This window comes from Pristis pectinata, chromosome 3 (assembly GCF_009764475.1).
Source record: "Pristis pectinata isolate sPriPec2 chromosome 3, sPriPec2.1.pri, whole genome shotgun sequence".
Classification (NCBI taxonomy): domain Eukaryota; kingdom Metazoa; phylum Chordata; class Chondrichthyes; order Rhinopristiformes; family Pristidae; genus Pristis; species Pristis pectinata.
In genome coordinates this window covers 118,706,884-118,724,586 of record NC_067407.1, presented here as the reverse complement: position 1 = coordinate 118,724,586, position 17,703 = coordinate 118,706,884, and the positions used below count along the sequence as shown (strand labels likewise).

At 36.8% G+C, this 17,703-nt stretch overlaps 1 protein-coding gene across 2 annotated transcripts; it reads right to left on the bottom strand.

Moving 5' to 3' along the window:
• Positions 1-4,320: 4,320 nt before the first annotated feature.
• On the bottom strand, positions 4,321-17,337 carry six2a (SIX homeobox 2a). 2 transcript variants are annotated; one of them, XM_052013220.1, is made up of 3 exons: positions 17,216-17,337; positions 5,929-6,760; positions 4,321-5,131 (listed from the first exon to the last, which is right to left on the bottom strand). In XM_052013220.1, exons 2-3 carry the CDS (start codon positions 6,492-6,494, stop codon positions 4,801-4,803), a joined length of 897 nt encoding a protein of 298 aa, XP_051869180.1. In that variant the 5' UTR covers positions 6,495-6,760; positions 17,216-17,337; the 3' UTR covers positions 4,321-4,800. The 2 variants fall into 2 exon arrangements, with proteins under 2 accessions (XP_051869180.1, XP_051869181.1); XM_052013221.1 differs by having other exon boundaries at positions 5,935-6,760.
• Positions 17,338-17,703: the final 366 nt, after the last annotated feature.

Sequence of the window (17,703 nt, the reverse complement as noted above, 5' to 3'; positions counted from 1 at the left end):
TGTCGGCGGCATATTATTTAATTATATTTATGATAAACAGTTTTGTATCGGATGCAACGTTGGTCGGAAGTAGCATATAATATTACATCAAGCTCAAAGATTTCTTTAATATGACGAACCAGCTTATTTTGTGCTCTCTCAAAATCAAATAAAAACCAAGTAAGACTCTAAACGCAGCGCCAAACCACGCTCAACTCACGCGGACATTTTAAGTGATCACATAAATCGCATTGCATTTTTTAATCTTTATTTATGGGGATGCTCTAGTTATTTGAAACTTTTTTTTATCTGAAATGGATTACAATGACGGGCTTTGGAAGAGCCTACATTTATATTTGATATTTAAGCAGTATTCATTCGAACGATAATAGATTCAACAACCTGTGAATGGTATTTCTACTGTTAACCCAGTAACTCTCTGACTTACGCATCATTAAAAGAAACTTGGGCAGCTCTGCGCGTATTTGAATAAGAGGAGCGACATCCCCTGGTACAATTTAGTAAAGGCAAGGGAATTACCAAAAACATTTTGGCCCACCTGTAAACCTATCACTTTTGTCAATAAGTACAAGCTGTATCAAAGCTGTTGCAGGGACGTAATTTTGCAAATACACCTTGTCAAAATGATTTTTTAAATCTCTGATTCTTAAAACCATGGGCTATTTTACTGACATATGCGCATCTCTACCTGAAGACATCTTTGCTTGATCGAGTTTATACATATTTTCAAAGTGCAGTCCATTTTAAATCAAGCGAATCTGAGTTATGTAGTGCAGATAGCTACTCTTTGGTGAGTAATGAAATCAATCAAACGAATAAAAATGGAACTAAAAGGAGATCGTTCAAATACTTGTGTAAACTAATAACACTGTAGACCTACAGGGGGCTCTGGCTGTTTTCGAAAGTGGGGCATATCAATTTGGACAGAATTCTGTTTCTCCACATAAATGGCCTGCTTTCTTCTTGCACGGAAAATGCGTAGTAACATTTAGTGGTCCAGTTCTCCTCAGAGTTTTGTGCTCTTCTGCATCTTTCTTCCCCCCCCCCACCCATCCCCCCACTTGTATTTAAGTAGTTTATGTTTCGTGTAGTGTTGAATCCAGACTCTGCTTGCGTAAATCTGTAACCTCCACATACACAATACATCGTTGCTTTTAACTTGTGCGTGTCGGTTGTCAAGTAAACAACGCATGTACATCTTTCTTCGTCTACAATAAGGGGAGGAGAAAGGGAAGAAGAAGTGAAGCCAAATCGTTATTAAATATTGCATACTCAAATCCGTATTACCTTCTAATTTGGTCTGAGATGTAAATGTGAGGACTGTCCTTCTATTTCATTGTAAGTCTAAAACATTATTAAATAACATGAAAAGATAGGTTCTGAGTATTTATAATAACGTATTTTTCTTGTTAGTGTATGAAGAATACTTTAATTGAAATTCCAGATTGGCCTACTGTTAATCCAAATTTGAAAAATTACTTTTCATGTGTAATCAACGTAACTAAAAGGTTTAATTGCGTATGATGCATAATTAATATTCTTAGATGCTTTATATCCGTGATAGTATGACAATCTCGTTAAATAGATTAATTTATACACTAATTTATTGATGGACACTATTTGGTTGGCGGCCTATGTGCTACGTTTATTTCAATCCAAAGCAGGTAATACATGAAACTCACGTCAAAGTGCTGGGGATTTTAAAGTACATTTATGTGCGATATTTGCGCATGAAAATGTCTTGCTTAAAAATTTCAAACTAGAATTAATTTCAACTAATTTGCACCTTGCGTTCACTTCACATGATATATTGCCCATCCACAACATAATCAATTGGATATTTAAATATAATCAGACTGGTGGGATTAAATATATTTAATATTCATTAATCTTTTCTGTACATTCACATAAAGAATAACTATATTGCTTATATAAAAGGAAGGAATAGAATAAACTGCATTTCATTCTTCTGTACACTAAAACATGTTTTCTGTGGTATTAAGCAAGACTATTTTAGAGTAAGTATTATTCCGCATTAGGCCAAGCATTAGCAATTAAGGAAATGATCTAATAAACTTCGCAACGCCTGTTGAGGACGGCAAACGAGAGTTCACGACCACTTCAACTATAATTACATCCGACTGAGCACGCACAATTAAACACGACTCGTTCTTAAACGCAAAGCAGTAATTCCTCCACTTTTCGCTCCTTCTTCCTCAACTAATGCAGATTTAAAAATAAAAGGAAATAAAATTTAATAGAATTGTAAGTGGGAAACTTCGCTGAATTCGAGGATCAGGTAATTTAATATGTTTACTTAACCACAGGGACATTGTATATTTATGAATTTGTTGCTCCATTGCCCATGTTGGAATACAGGACGGGAGTCTTAGTGTACGGCAGTTGAAGAGTATATAAACATTAAAAAGAGCAGTACCTCTAGCATGAATGAGCCAGTGACGCAAATTAGGCTTTAGGCTACCATGAACGGCGACTGTTAGTCAATAAATGGCATCACACTTGTCTGCTATTTCAAGGTAACCTTTTTTTAAAAAAAACGTATCCCGTATATTGGGTTACAGTTATGTGATATATTGTGCAGACGATATTCAAGTTGTAATATTCATTTGAAGCCTGCTAGTAACCAATCCACCCGCGATTCCTATCTATAACTACGTCACCGTAACTTTTTTTAAAAGCACGTTTTCTTGCTTTATTGCAGTGATCTATTTATTGACAAAATCGCCCCAGAAGCAATTGGGAAATGATCCTATGACGACTGGTAACTGCGTGAAACTAAAATAATAGTGTTCCACAACAATCAGAAAAGATACACCGCAAAATGTAAACAAAATTCTGGTCACCGGGGATGCCTAGTGAGTATTGTACGTTTCCGATGCTTTATTATAAAAAGCAGTAAAGATCAACCTATAACAATATGAAGACAGAATGCCAAGACACCACAGAAGCACAACAACCTTTCCAAGTCAGGGAGACAGATGGAGGGACACATATTGTTGGGCGATAAGATTTATAATTGCGACCAGACACAGAAACCCCTAAAGATACCAAGTCTCAATAAACGCAATGTAAGGACCTGAGAACAAATGGCTGCTGTTACTTACGCTAACATTTATAGTTTTTGTTATCCCACGAGTCACATTCGCTGTATGCTTTATTTGCCCAGTGCAGATATAAACGTACAATTAGCTTCATTCGCCACTAGGTTTTACTGCAGTGAAAACATTGCTGGCTCGAAAACTTTAGACGTAAAATAGAAACCTCCAAATGCACCATGCACATAGCGCCTACCTTCAGGAACACGCATCTCTTTATCACCGATCGCGCATTCACCAGTACAATATAATTCCAGCACTTGGAGCATAAGAAATCCCAAATCTGGCATGTTGCTTTGCCCCACGCATATACGATTATGCATATCGCTTTAGTTGCTGCAAAAGGCTATGAAAGTAACTTTAATTACTCACACTTCGAGGAATAAAATGAAACTAAATACAATCATATACCAGTCGGAGCGAACGCGTGTTTGCAATAAACTAAATTAAACTGAAAGTGAAAATCCCAGAAACACTCTGTATGCCCAACCCACAGTTGCAACTATTAAGCGCATCTTTCTGTTTTGTAATTTAAAAACAAAGTATTAAATATAGTTTTAAGTGGGTTACACTGCTGTGAAGAAGCATAGAAACAATTACATGAAAACATTTGCGGCTACAATAACGATCTGCACTTTGTATGGAATTTAGCTCATGTCGACTTTTCAGTTGTAATATTTTAAAGGGTCATTATTCATTTGACTTTTTTTCTCCAATCCCTCTACTTTGTGAATGTTAAAATTACAACGTCATAATTAGATTAAAAAATGATTCCCTGGAACATTCGTACAAATGCAGTGGCAACGTTAGCTTATACCTAACATGTATTATTAGCGTGAAACTTAGTTACAGGAAAGGCGACAGCTAAAAGGTTGCCATTCATCGCATAAGCAGTCTAGCAGTTATCTTGAAATATAAAACCACTTTGAAGTCGATATTAAAATATACATAATTAAATTGCAGCTTAATATTTGGATGGGCGGGAGGGAAGAAAGTAAACGTTTCAGACGTTAGATGTGTCTTGTTTTTATTATAAAATAAGCAGGATTTCCCCCCCCCCCCCAAGATTGTAGTCACGTAATATAAACAGTAATAAAACAATTCTTATCCAGCGCGAGTATTCCTTCTTGTAGACCGATATAATTCATAATGCTTGCTTATTTTTACTGATTTGTTTCAGTCCAATATAGCTGCGATTACACGTTCCACGCATTCTACTACAGGAAAGCCAGCTTTCTGTACAGGTTTCACCTACAGGTAAATGATCTTCCTACAGCGTGTTTTTTTTTATTTTTATCAAAATTTAAAATGTTCGCTTTGCACGCGATTACAAACCTATTCACTCTTGTTAATTTGGATATATAGATATGTAGTGTAATTTTAAGTGGGAGCAAGAATTCGAGATCGTGAATTATTGACCAGTAAAATTAAAAAAAAAGTGTCTGTCTAAAGAAATCATCCTCTGTTATATAAAAACCTTAAGACTTTGCTGCACCAATCTCTTATGTGATCTAATACAGTACCTTAAAACTCGAATTGCTATATCCATCATTCTTTCCCATGGTTGACAAAATATCCGCTAGTTTTTTTTATGCACATCGCTTAAATGTCAAGTAAAATATATAAAGGATAATCTTGAGAGTGTCTTTACTTGTTCGAAGATAAAAGGAAATTGCGATTTTTTTTACGAGCCAAGGTCAACTAAATTGGATGACATGGGATTGAGCATAGAGTCCTGTAAAGCATGATGGTGTATAACATCTGAGTTGGGTACCGCAACGGCACTAGGACCCGGGGGCGCGGCCAAAGAGTGCAGTGGCTGCATGCTGGAGTTGGAGCTTTGGCCCAGAGATCCCAACAGCAGTGCGGGACTGCCCGAAGTGTGATCTGGCGTTTGGGATGGAGTCTTTTCCTCGTCCGAGCTCGCTAGCATGTTTTTGTTCCCATTCATTGAAGGATTCATTTGGTTGTGGCCGCCGGCTGTGACGTTGGAATTCGAGTTCTCGCTGTTCTCTCTGCGCGGGGAAAGAAACAAATGAAACAATAAAGAGAAACTGTTTTATTCCCAATCGCAAAAGTGCAAAACTGCTAAAGAATCAAATCTATTAAAACGTGGAACCCATTACGTCAAAATACCCCAAAATGTCCATTAGCTGGCTTGATAGACTACGCGCCAGGAACAAGAGGTTGTAATCTTAAATTACATATCAGTTTCCTCAGTTTTCTGATTTATTAGCAATAGTTGGTGGGTGAATGACGTTGGAGTGGCTAAGAAAGTTACTCGTCGCAGAAATCAGATTTCTAAACTGCTTTATTTCAGAAAATATTCTCTGAAATCACCGGGCCAAAACACGGAGACTTCGTTCTGCAGCCAACCACATAATGAACGGCAATTTAAAAAACCTGTATGTGCCATTGTGACCTGCGACGAGAGAAATCTATAATGCATACGTGTATCAGAAACGGCAAAATAACACGCCGTGCATTTGGTAATCTTTTCGTCCTCATTTAACGGTTCTCGAGAAAAGTTGTACAAAACTTTTTTTTTGTTTGCAGCCGCATCATCTGCCTTTCGCGAGCAGCGCGGAGATTTCTGTTGAACACAAGCAAGAGTCTTACGCTGTGCTCTGGTTTCCAATGCACTGCCAGGTCGGTCGTACTTCGTTTTTTTTAAATAAAAGAGACGTAGGTATAAAAGAAACCTGAAGTAATCGCGGAGGAAGCACACGGGTTGATCGGAATGCTGCAAGCAAGAAATGTTGCGGTTTGCAGCAAGTGAGATGAGTAAAAAAGTTTCTTTTACTTTACTTACTCGTACCTTTCTTTGGCTTCGGCGGCCCGGTCCCTCTGCCTCCTGTTCTTGAACCAGTTGCTGACCTGTGTAGTGGTGAGGCCGGTGGCCTCGGCCAACTCCCTCTTTTCCCGAGGCGAAGGGTACGGGTTGTGTGCATACCATTCCCGCAGGACGCTGCGCGATTTCTCTTTGAAGCAGTAGCTCGTCTCCTCGCCGTCCCAGATCGAGCGCGGCAATGGGAACTTGCGCCGGACGCGGTATTTGCCCACGGCCCCCAGCGGCCGCCCCCGCAACTTTTCGGCTTCGATGTAGTGAGCCTTTAACCACAGCTGCTGCAGCTTGGGGTGGTTGTGCGGAGAGAACTGGTGACTCTCCAGGATCTTGTAGAGTTCGCGGAAATTGCCCCTGTGGAAAGCCACCACGGCCTTGGCTTTGAGAACGCTCTCGTTTTTATGCAGATGTTCACAGGCTGGTAATGACCACAGGAAGCGGCCGAGCCGCTCGATGTTACCTCCTTGCTGGAGGACTTCGCACACACACGCCACTTGCTCTTGAGTAAAACCAAAAGTTGGAAGCATCGACATATCTCCCCCGCCTTGAGATAGTCTAAAAAACACATCCAGGTCCTCAGTGGGGGGAAAAAAGTATTCTCTGTGCCTCTCCTTCACTTGAAGGTTATAGTCTCTACCAGTACTTTTTAGTTGTAGACGTATAAAAATCTTTCTTTCACAGAAGTCCCAACATACTGCATTTGAAGACGTCCAGAGGGCTCTCCCTTCGTTTTTAATAATATTATTCTAAGTTGGCATGAATAGTCATTATGTAGGATTTGATTGGTTGGTTATCTGACCTACGGATAGTGAGGATAAGACAATAGTTAGTCAAATTATTTGCCATGGAGACGCTGTCACTCAAAGTAACCCGATCCCCTTTGAGGTGTCTCCCTCGCTGAGCTAACAGATTGCAGCTCCAGCTCTACTCAAAACCTACCTTGTAACACTGCACTGCGTTATACGATTCCGGCCTGACAATCGAATCGGCTACACGGAGAACAAGATCCGCTTTATTAGTCTTATTACAAACTTATCTTTCTTCCTGTTCTTTTGCTGCCTATTTGTTTGTTTCAGCTGCTTTGACAAGGACCTCATGGAGCCCCTTGGATGATTGACATCGCAGTAAGACGCACAGGAAAGCGGTTTTTCGTGGCAACGATGCAGAAGAACACAAGGGTGGCGCCAGTGATCTGGAAATAACGCGGGGACGTGATCGCGGTGGGCTCTGGTATCTGTAGTTACATCTTTGATATTCCGCAATACTTTGACCTTTGTAGTTGAAATACATCTCCCATAATGCTTCTCTGACAGGGAGGGCGTCGAGGGAATCTATTTTTCATTGAATTGAGGTTGGGCAGAACTATTGCATTGATAATATAGACCTCGACTCATTATTTCATAGAGGAACATAAAGTATCATAAGGCAACATTTAAATAAACCGAATAGATTTTGAACATGTAAATTTTCACCAGAATAACATGCATGATAATCGCTAGTTGGTGCAGTATTGGAAGGACGCGAATATATTTAAAGTGTAACCAACAACTCACAGAATGGAAATACTATTTTATTTACAAGAACCTATATGAATCGTTAAGGGCCGAGCTACTTTTTCGGAGTATTAAGATTTCAACAAAATAGAAACGCGATGTTTTTTTCCCAGCAAACTTACTGAGAAATTCGCAAGGTGTTGCATGGCTTTTTTGCGTGTGTGGGAAAGGAGATTAAAGGCCAGAGCAGATTACTATAACCTGCTCCTGATTTATCCTTAAACGAGCTTTCGTTTCATGACATTTAGTAATCGAGGGGAGGAAAGAATGGCGATGAGGTGATGGTGTGTGCGCGTCTGTGTTTTTTGAGGGGGGTGGGGTGGGGGCGATGGCCGGAATAAGCAAACAGCTGCCTTTTTTTTGCCGGGAGCAATGTTGCAAATCTGCGGTAACCAGTCACAACTTCAGTAAAGACCAGAAAATTGGATCGACCAAGTGCTTCTCCATACAAGTAATGAACTCTTCCAACGTGTTCGTCAGCAGCACTTTGAATCATAAACAAGGCTAGAATGTACCTATCAAATTAACAAAACAAAGTGTGGATCCTTATTCCGACAAGGTTTACTTTCAAAGCCGCAACTAAAGCTCACATTCCAGCTTCCGCACAGTTCCCACGCGGCAGTCATTTGTTGCGACATAACGTTCATAATATTCTCTTTATCGAAGACTAGATGGGAAACCTTCCGTTTTCCCGCCCTTTAGTAAATAGGGCAAGTCTCACAGACGAGTTTATTAAGAAACAAAGCCTTTAATAGCTACTAGCGAGTTGCCAGTTTTCATTACACCCCCAGCTTGGGATCTTTGATAATATAGGAAATAATGCGTTTCAATAAAGAAGTTAAAACTGTTATTGCTTTATCGGACCAGCATTTCATTTTCAGCATTTAGAAGGGTAAACCATTACTGAAAAAATAACATTTATATTATATTTAGAGAGCACAACAAATAAATTCTACGCTGTGGTTACAGCTTAATTGTCCATATTTATTTAACTTCTGAGTAGTATAAAATGGGCCTCATTTATGTTTCCACCACGGTTTCCTCACTTTCAACTGATGCAGCACATCCTGTTCATTCATCTTCACTAAATTAGGAAACTCCTTTCGTCTTATTCCAAATTATTTGCTTTTGGTTTGTGTTTAACTGAATTGTTTTTTTAAAGGCTTTGCGGAAGGATTTCACTATATTTTCCACAAAAAAAAGCGCGAATGGTCAGGTCTCTTAATTTGATGCGATTCTGGATAATATTATCAATCTCCAAAAATTTGCATTTTTGTTATAATTCAAATATTCATTCATCCTTCCCTAACTACTATAAGCTACAACTTGTGTGCAATTTTGTTGCACGGAGGTGTATCTGGTCTGTTGTGAATTTGCACGGACAATATCGGAGATTAATTCCGTTATTAATATTATAGGGAACCTGAGGGGAGAATCAAAACTTGCACCTTTACACAAGTTCAAATGCAGAATACTTTTCATACATAATGTTTACACATACGCAAATAATGTAATGCATTGTTTAAAGAGTTTAGATGGTTATTTTTAAGGTTAGCGACGTGCTAATGTTTTATTCGTGGCGAGATCTATCATAAATGGAAGTCAACATATTTTTAATCCGGAAGAGAGGGAGAAAAGGAAAGAGCGAGAGAATAACAATACGGCTATTTCCGCATTAGCTCTGTCACTTAGACCAATTAGGTTTGCTTATCACGAGTTTAGATCTTAAAACAACAACACTGAGGCATATTCACCCTAATTCACTCCATACGCCGGATTGCTTGTTTCACCAATAGTGACATATTACTAGCGCAGTGAGAAACGCTGAAGAACCAAAAACTATTGACAATAAAATAATAGACTTAATAGAAATAGCAGATGTCTATTATTAGCAACTGGGAAGTGGATTCCTGGACTTCCAAAAAAATCTCAAAATACAGGGTATTTAAAATGGTAATTATAGCTACAACGCACTGTTTATCAAAAATATAGAAAATTATACTTGTAAAAAAGAAACATGGGAAATCTCATCGGCATTCCAACTGTTTAATTATGATTGAAAGTAAATCCCGCTCTTTTAGCGGAGAGTGAACTAAGTAGCAAAATTGTAGCTAACAAACTACAGTCGGAGAGAACGGAAGGCTTCCGTGGGGCAAGCAGCGAATGACAGACTCAATGACGGTACCAGAATCAATTTGACAATATTTGTAAACTCCTTCTTGCCGGGGCTGCATATCTGAGAATGGAAGGCTGGAGGGTTCGGCTCAGCCTGACCAGTGATTAGACTTGCTGATGAATGGATATCACGTTTCTACTAATGGCTGCCCCGTATTTTGACAACCTCCTACTACTAACCCGAGAAGCTGGTAGGTCGACCGGCCTTAATTTGCTTGATTGCTCCAAGATGTCGAAGAAAACTAAAGTGATAGAAGCTCCTTCCTATTGATATTGGAAAATTACAAACCTATTATGCAGTGTAATATTTTCATTTCAGGATGTTTCATAATTTAAGCAAAACATATTTATATATTTTAAGCCTTCAAAACAAAATCATCACTAATTAAAGTAGTACAATTACTAACCTACAGTTTTAGCATATTTAATTTTTAAAACTTTAACTAACGAATGCGATTGATGTAGCTGCGAATGTTCCTAGTTATTGCGGACAGTAGAACCTCCTGTTGCTTTATAACTGTTCGTGGTATCTCCCTTGCAATGTTCAATATTTTGTCAATTATTCTCAAAATAAACAGAATATTCAACCTTTTAATTTGTCCATCATGTATCTTTCTACTAATATGACCGTCTATTAGGCAGGATTAGACGTGAAGTATAAAGATGTAATCTGGCGTGGAGAGTTCGAATTCTACACGTGGAATTTGCCTGTCTAACTTTTCTGTTATTATCAATTCTGGAGTGAAAGATACTTTGAAAAATTCAGTTCTTTGCCGAAAATATTCTTCCTAGCGTCGCATGTCACTCAAGTCTTAATTTGTTATGAAGAATATTCAAATCCCCTTGTTTTGATACTTCTGCAAAAAGAAGTAAATTCTATCATTCTTCAAATAACGTAAGCTCTCCTGGGAACACACATATACCATTCTATCTCGGGTAAGTCAAGCTGTTTTGATAAGCTTTTCAGATCTGACCGAACCATATCGCTCCGACCTCCGATCTGTGAAACTCCACTTTAATGATCTCTGTTCAGTCCCCTTTTAACTATGACATACGCGGAATGAGCTAAAAATCCAACAGAATGTCCTGACAATTAGGAACTTTCTGCTAAAGTGGGTAAAGATGCGCCATGGAAAGCTGTTGATTAAAACGATTTGTAAATCTGGTTTATTTAAGATACTACATACAGATCCAATCCGAGTCTCCCTTTAAAAGATCGATAGGAATGATGGTGCTTGTCCGCGGAGCTCAAGTTTTAAGTATAAGATCTACAGAGATTACTCTCTATTTGATAACATTTTTGAAATAATTAACATTTGCTATATTCAATTTTCCGCTGTAGCAGAACGGTTGATTAGTTGCATAACAAAATAAGCAAGATGTAAAACAAGTTTGTGACGGACCAGTGCAAGACAAAGGGCATATGTTCGTGCAGTGGTGATGGTGAGGGGACATGTAGAAAAGAAGCAGTATGTTAGGAGTTGAAAATCAAATGACTCATCCATCTGAACATTGCAAACTTTCACAGACACGAAACACATGAATGATTTAAGAATGAATGAAAGTCAGACCGCTAATGTTCACATCTTTGAAGCACTGGAAAAGTACAATTACTTGATATTTAGATATTTACTTTGGAACTAGTGCTGCTAATTTAATGCCTCAATGGCATTACTGTTGCAATTATGTTTTTATTGTATACTTTTCTAAATGTTGATTTTCTTTTGTCAAGTATCACCAAGAAATCTTCTATTATGACCTGTTGGTTTATGAATATTCAGCACAAACCTTTAGTACTCACAAACCCAAAGATTATGCGTTCTTTTGTATAATGGCTTAGTACATAGCAAAAAAAGTTACTTAGTAATTAAAGATATTGCTACCATTTCTTTTTGTAATCAAAAGAAGATTCTAACAGTTGATTAATGTTCATGCTTTGTTGAATGATTCATAAGAGTCACAAAGTAGTAGGATGCGATATATTTTACAAATTTAATGTGAAGCATGGAAGTATTCTTACAGTTGCACTTCTTGCCCTACCTTTCTCTGTGGTTGATTTCTATAAATTGGGATTTTTCAGAGTTAAAATATTTCTCCCTTATGCTTAAATTTGCTTGAATAAATAGTTTGCCAAATGCTGGAGTATTCTTTCTTCTATTAAATGAATTTTTTTCCTTAAAACTTCAATTTCTGTTCAATTATGCAGGATTCCTTTGATAATTGATAAAATATATACTCTATTATATAAATTATGTGCATTGAATGCATTCCCTTTCTGTCTTGTATCTTAGGATTCATCACAAATGCCCCACAATCATTCTTGCTCAATTGCTAGCTATGTGAAGAGGGTATATTATTTTAACTTATCTTTTATGAATGGCCTTTTTTCTTTAATTCCTAAAGGTTTTGGCATTATTTAAAATATACTTCAAAAAGGTGGTGAAACATTTATATTTTCAAAGATAATGGACATTTGTGATAAATAATGAAATTCTTCAGATACAATTTAAAACGACACATTCCGCAATGCAAAATGGCTAGCAGATTCACCTATTGTTAATGCTATTAATATTATTGGTTTGGTTGTTATATTCAATTGATTCCATACTTCCTAATATAAAACAGCTGACCCTACATTGTTGGAATACGAATTTATGCATATATTGCTGATCACATCAAGCTTTATGAGTTGAAGGTTATTATCAGCTTATGCTTAACCGAATTTGATTAATTCCTGCACAGATTTTTTCAATTATAATTAAAAGTGAAAAAAAAGAAACAAGACATTCAGCAAAGTAAAACAAATAAAAGTGTTTTCTGAGGGGAAATAATTAAAATGGACATTAATGGTTCTAAATTTATGAAATATAATATTGTTCTGTCCTAGCCAGCCTAATGTAAATCATATTAAATATACCAAGAAAATAATTAGCAAAAGGTCTATAATTAAAAGGCCACCTTGGTTTAAAAATTAAAGACATCACATTGAGTGGCTGAGTAGCCTTAAGCAACAGTATGTTTACTGTTGGGGGAAATGGAGGGTAGAAGAGACTAAATGACTGAAGGATCTGCTCAAAGTGCAAACAATCAGCCTTGTTTTTTAACCTCAATGTGGAAATACAGTATGTGTAGGTGTGTCTATTGCGATATAATGGATACATTATTTTATAGTAATCAGTGAGCAAATTGAGGCTGTGGTGATTACATACAAATTATTTGCAAAGGTCCTAACACATAAACAAAAAAATCTAGTCACACAAAGATATTAATCATAATATCATCACCAACAAAAAAGGCACAAATAGTTAGGAAAGTAAGATAAACACTAATATCATGGTAAATATTAAGTAAAATAATAGATGTAGTTTCAGGGCAGGATTCTCATCTTTAGATTCAGTTATTGGCCTCTGCATATTGTGCATGATATTCTCTAATCACACCCAGCTGTCTAGTATATTCTATAAAGTAAGAATTCTGAAATGATTATACCCTGATTTTCCAGTGTATTTTAAAAAACAATGATTAGAAATCAATTACTTGAATGGTATTTTCTGCTGTATGATCTTGAATCTAAATTAATATCACAGCACAACAATGAGGTTATTACTTTTCAACAGGAATAATCAGTTGTCCTCAGTATGTTGAGAAAATCTGAATCTTCAGTCTTTGTTGTACTTGAATAAATAAATTCACAGAATCATAGAATCATTTATTATGCAGTAGAAGATGTCTTGGCCCATCAAGTCAATATTTGTTCTTTGCAGAACTATCCAGTCAATCCAAAGTGCAATTGGTCCAATATTTAAAGTACAACTTTTTTATTTGCTTAACACTACTGAAATCCATTTTTGCTGATATTGGCTCAGAATCTATAGGATATAAAATTGGAAAGAAAGAAATTACCAAGTGGCACAAATCATTATAACTTAGGTGATAGACTAGGCCAGTCGACTCAGCATTTAGTTTATTTTTTAGGATGCATGCCATATACTGTAATTCAAATGCAGTTTAAATAATGAGGATATGAATTTATGGTGCTTTGTTCTATGGCTGTCATATAGTAGTACATTGCTACATGGTGGTGGAATTCTGTCAGTGCTGGAAGTAGGATACTGGGGCCTCAGTCTGCATTTGAACAGACTGCTGTTCACAGTATACCCCATTATATAAATGTCATGGTTATTCTTTACTGTAAACTTTCAGAGAGAAACCAAGAATCTGTAATATTGATTGAAATCAAAATAAAGAAGCAAAGAAAATCGGGGAGGCCACTTAAGAAATTCTAGGAAGTTTAAGAACATGATAAAAAGGTTTCCATGTTATATATTGTGATTATAATAAAGAAATCAATGGAGAGTAAGGGCTTTCATTCATTTGTAATTGAGAAAAAAGAAAAAAATCATTACTCATTGAGTTGCTGGCCATAAAGTACAAATTAAAATTCTTCCAAAAATATGAGAGATTAGAAGATCTTTTAGACAGTGGTTTGTTACACCAACTGCTACCAGAAGCAATGGTAGAAATAGAACCTTGATGGCGATTGAAAGGGAAATGAGTATTTGCAAATGCATGTTGTAAGAAGTGAGGTGAACAACAGGGAAAATGACAAAGTAAATTGTCCTTTCATAATGTTAGCGCTGGATGTGATGTGCTGTTTGCCTGTCTGTTTGTCTTGTCTGTGGTATATGAGTCTTTAAGAGTAGAGATAGGCCATGGACCAGAAATGATACTCTTTCCACAAATGCTGCCTAACCTGCTGAGTATACCCAGTTTTATGATTTCCAGTATTTTCTGCTGTCATTGTAGAAAAAGAGTTTGGAGGAAAGGGAGACACAATTTGACAAAAGGATTGATAGCAGAAAATACATAGCCGGAGGAATAGGAGGACTAATCATAGAGAAACAACTTATCTATTTTTCTTGTTTTCAGTATTCAGGGAAAAAAATCTGTATCCATTCATTCACAACAAATGCCAGTGCTTAAAGGTATTGCTAGTATGAATCCAACATCATAATTGGTGTGATCATTTTTGTTACACTTAACTATAACAAAAATTACACTTAAATCCATGATAACATTCATTATTGAATAATAAATGATAACCATGAAAGCAACATTAAATCTAATGAAAAGTCTAACTTTTTAACCAATATATATATATATTGGTTAATATATATATATATATATATACAAGTATACATATATATATATATACACAAGTATATATATATATATATACTTGTGTGATACTAAGGAAATGACATTTTTGGATTGAATTTATTCACAGCACAATGAAAAACATTGTAATTCTACCAGTTGCAATTTATCATTATGAAGTAGATAAGTAAGAGAAATAACATTAAGCAAAACAATAATCCTGCTGACCTGCCAAATACTTTCTCAATTAGTCGAGTTAAGCAGGAAAAAAATCATGTTGTGTGTCGACCATAGGCAACTGCTGCCTTGGTGACCCAGCTCCAGTTGATTTGGAGGAAAACACAACCACTGGATCAGAAGAATGAAGGCACAATTACAGATAAAATAAAAAATAACTAGTTTTTAAAAAAAATTATAAAGTTTAGTTATGTCAAAACGAAAAACAACTGTGAATCATTCTATCATTTTAAATCTCATAATTTGACGTGGCGTTATGTGAATTCACTTCATGATTGTCATCAGTCAATAACTCTTGAAAATGAATGTTTTACAAGGAGGGCATATACACGTACTTGCTCATAAATGCCACAAACTGTAAATATATGCACAAAGTACATGAAATCATCCATATTGCATATGGTTTAAATAGTGAAATGATCTTAATTTTGTGATGCAAAGTCTTTCGGATGGTTATTGGAAAAATCATATAAAGTGATATCCATAAGCCTTGTAGAACTATGTTACGCATTTTAATAGAGTCATGTGAATTGGGTTTGCCATTCAAACCAGGTTGAAAGTCAGGTTGAAAGGTTGATTGTGTGCCAAGAGCTGGATTTATCTCATGGAGAAGTATAAATTCAATATTCTTTTTGATCATTTAAAGCATGCTTTTGTAATATTTTCTGGGTTTTATTTTGTGTATTTTTTTTTGCAAATTACCATCCAGTTTTAGTTATAGGTGTTTGTATTCATGGATTTCTAATATTTTTGTCATAAGGATGCTTTATTAAAAACCTTTTAAGTTTTAAACCTTTAATGTTTAACAGTGCTGCAAATAACTTATGTCATCAACGTAAGTAAAATCAGGACTTAATTTGAACACACTAACTAACAATACATAAAGGTTACGCACATAACTTAGATGCATATATGCTGTGAAATACAGGAATTACTATTTTTCCAACTTTACTAAATTAACTTGCCAGCAGAGAACCTTTAATTTTACATGACATTTAATCGGAATTGTTTACTTATTTTTCCTTGTCATGAATGGACTACAATTTTCTTGACAAACGGCTTATTGCAATATTGCAAATCGACGCTTTACAAATAATTGAATTTCTCAATGATGATATGGCTTGAACCTGATGCCACATAAATAGTCAACAGTTTGGAAATGAAAATTAGGAATTAAAGTTTCAACTATGTAGAACTGAATAGCTTCTGCTATGCTAAGTAATTCAAACCTCCAGTCAGTAGAATAATGCCATCTATGTCTGTTATTGACTTTATTACTCTTCAAACTTCCAAACAACCTCAGTCGCAAATGCCTTGTAAATCCAAACAGCCCTACACATCTGTAATTTAGTCCATTATATGATCAACAGAAACGTATGAGTTTTATGAAGAAAATTAAATCCTAACCAATTTAATTATCTTAACTATGACTAAACTTGAGCAGAATGCTAATACTAATGCACATCAAAGTTGTAATTCTTTTGGAATATCTGATTGCTCAGCAAATTTTCTTTTCAGAAAAGTGTAGGATTTAAGAACGGGCGCGACATATTTAGCAGCTTTTCAGTTACCTTTATTTTCTTGGCTCACCTTTTATTATGTTTCTTCTCCGCGCATGAGGCAGCCACAAAATGTGGGTAGATCCTTTGCTAAAATATCAAACTGTGATTCCGATGCGATCAGACTGATTTAAGCATGTGAAGCATCATGATGCTCTTTGGCGCTCAAGTCGGGGCATGACAGACCTGGATAAAAAGTTCATTTTCACCTTACGCCCAATATTCCGGTGAGTTACACAAACAAAACTTCTGTTAAAATAAACTGAAATGAAGGTTTCCCCCAGACACTTTAGGAAAATTAGCGAGCAATTGGAATGACCAATTCAAGTTACTTTTTTGTTAAGTTTGCACAGCTCGAGAGCTCTTATAGCCCTGACAGCGCGACGGATGTCAATATTCAGCCTGACTGCTCTGTATTAGTCTGCGCCAGACACTGCCACATTCCCAGCCAAAACCATGCGTTAGTTTGAGGCAGAAAGAGCACCTCATGCCGATTGCTTGATGGTGGTTGGTATCTCCAAAAACTGCTTGCATTGCATTCGATTTTTAATATGAAAAACACATTAAGTTTACCTTAGTAACAGTTGGGCTTGGCATACGCCCCCCGGTCACTGTGGCCCGACCCGGGGCTGCGCGTGTGGGCAAGAGCAGGGCGCGCGAGCCATTGTGTCCCCGGGGCCGCTGCTGCAGCGGCGGACAGAGCAAGGTCCCGGCACAAACTGGCGCTGACAACACCACCACGCCCAGCATCGGTGAGCAGAATTAGCACTTCGCAGGTTATTCCTTCCCCCGCCCCCTATGCAAAACAGAAGGGCGGTGGAGTTTCTTCTTTGCAACTTTCGGAAGTGTCATCAGCGTTTTAAAAAATCTGCTCACTTAATTGATACTTTTTTTTTGCATAAAGCCAAGGTGCTATGAACTTTTGCCTTTCGTCTGAGTTTTGAGAACAGCCAAAAGGGCCACCAATTCATGCTTTGAAAATTCCCAGTCTAATGGGCGGCAGCGGGGAGGGTCTCAGATAAGAAAGGGTGATTTTAGAGGATCACAGTTGCATAGTGTCA

Excerpts from the sequence above, each read along its gene's own strand:
- six2a (XM_052013220.1), bottom strand. The coding sequence starts at position 6,494 with ATGTCGATGCTTCCAACTTTTGGTTTTACTCAAGAGCAAGTGGCGTGT. Across the intron at positions 5,132-5,928 it reads GAAGCCAAAGAAAGGTACGA|AGAGAACAGCGAGAACTCGA; the intron begins GTAAGTAAAGTA and ends TTCCCCGCGCAG.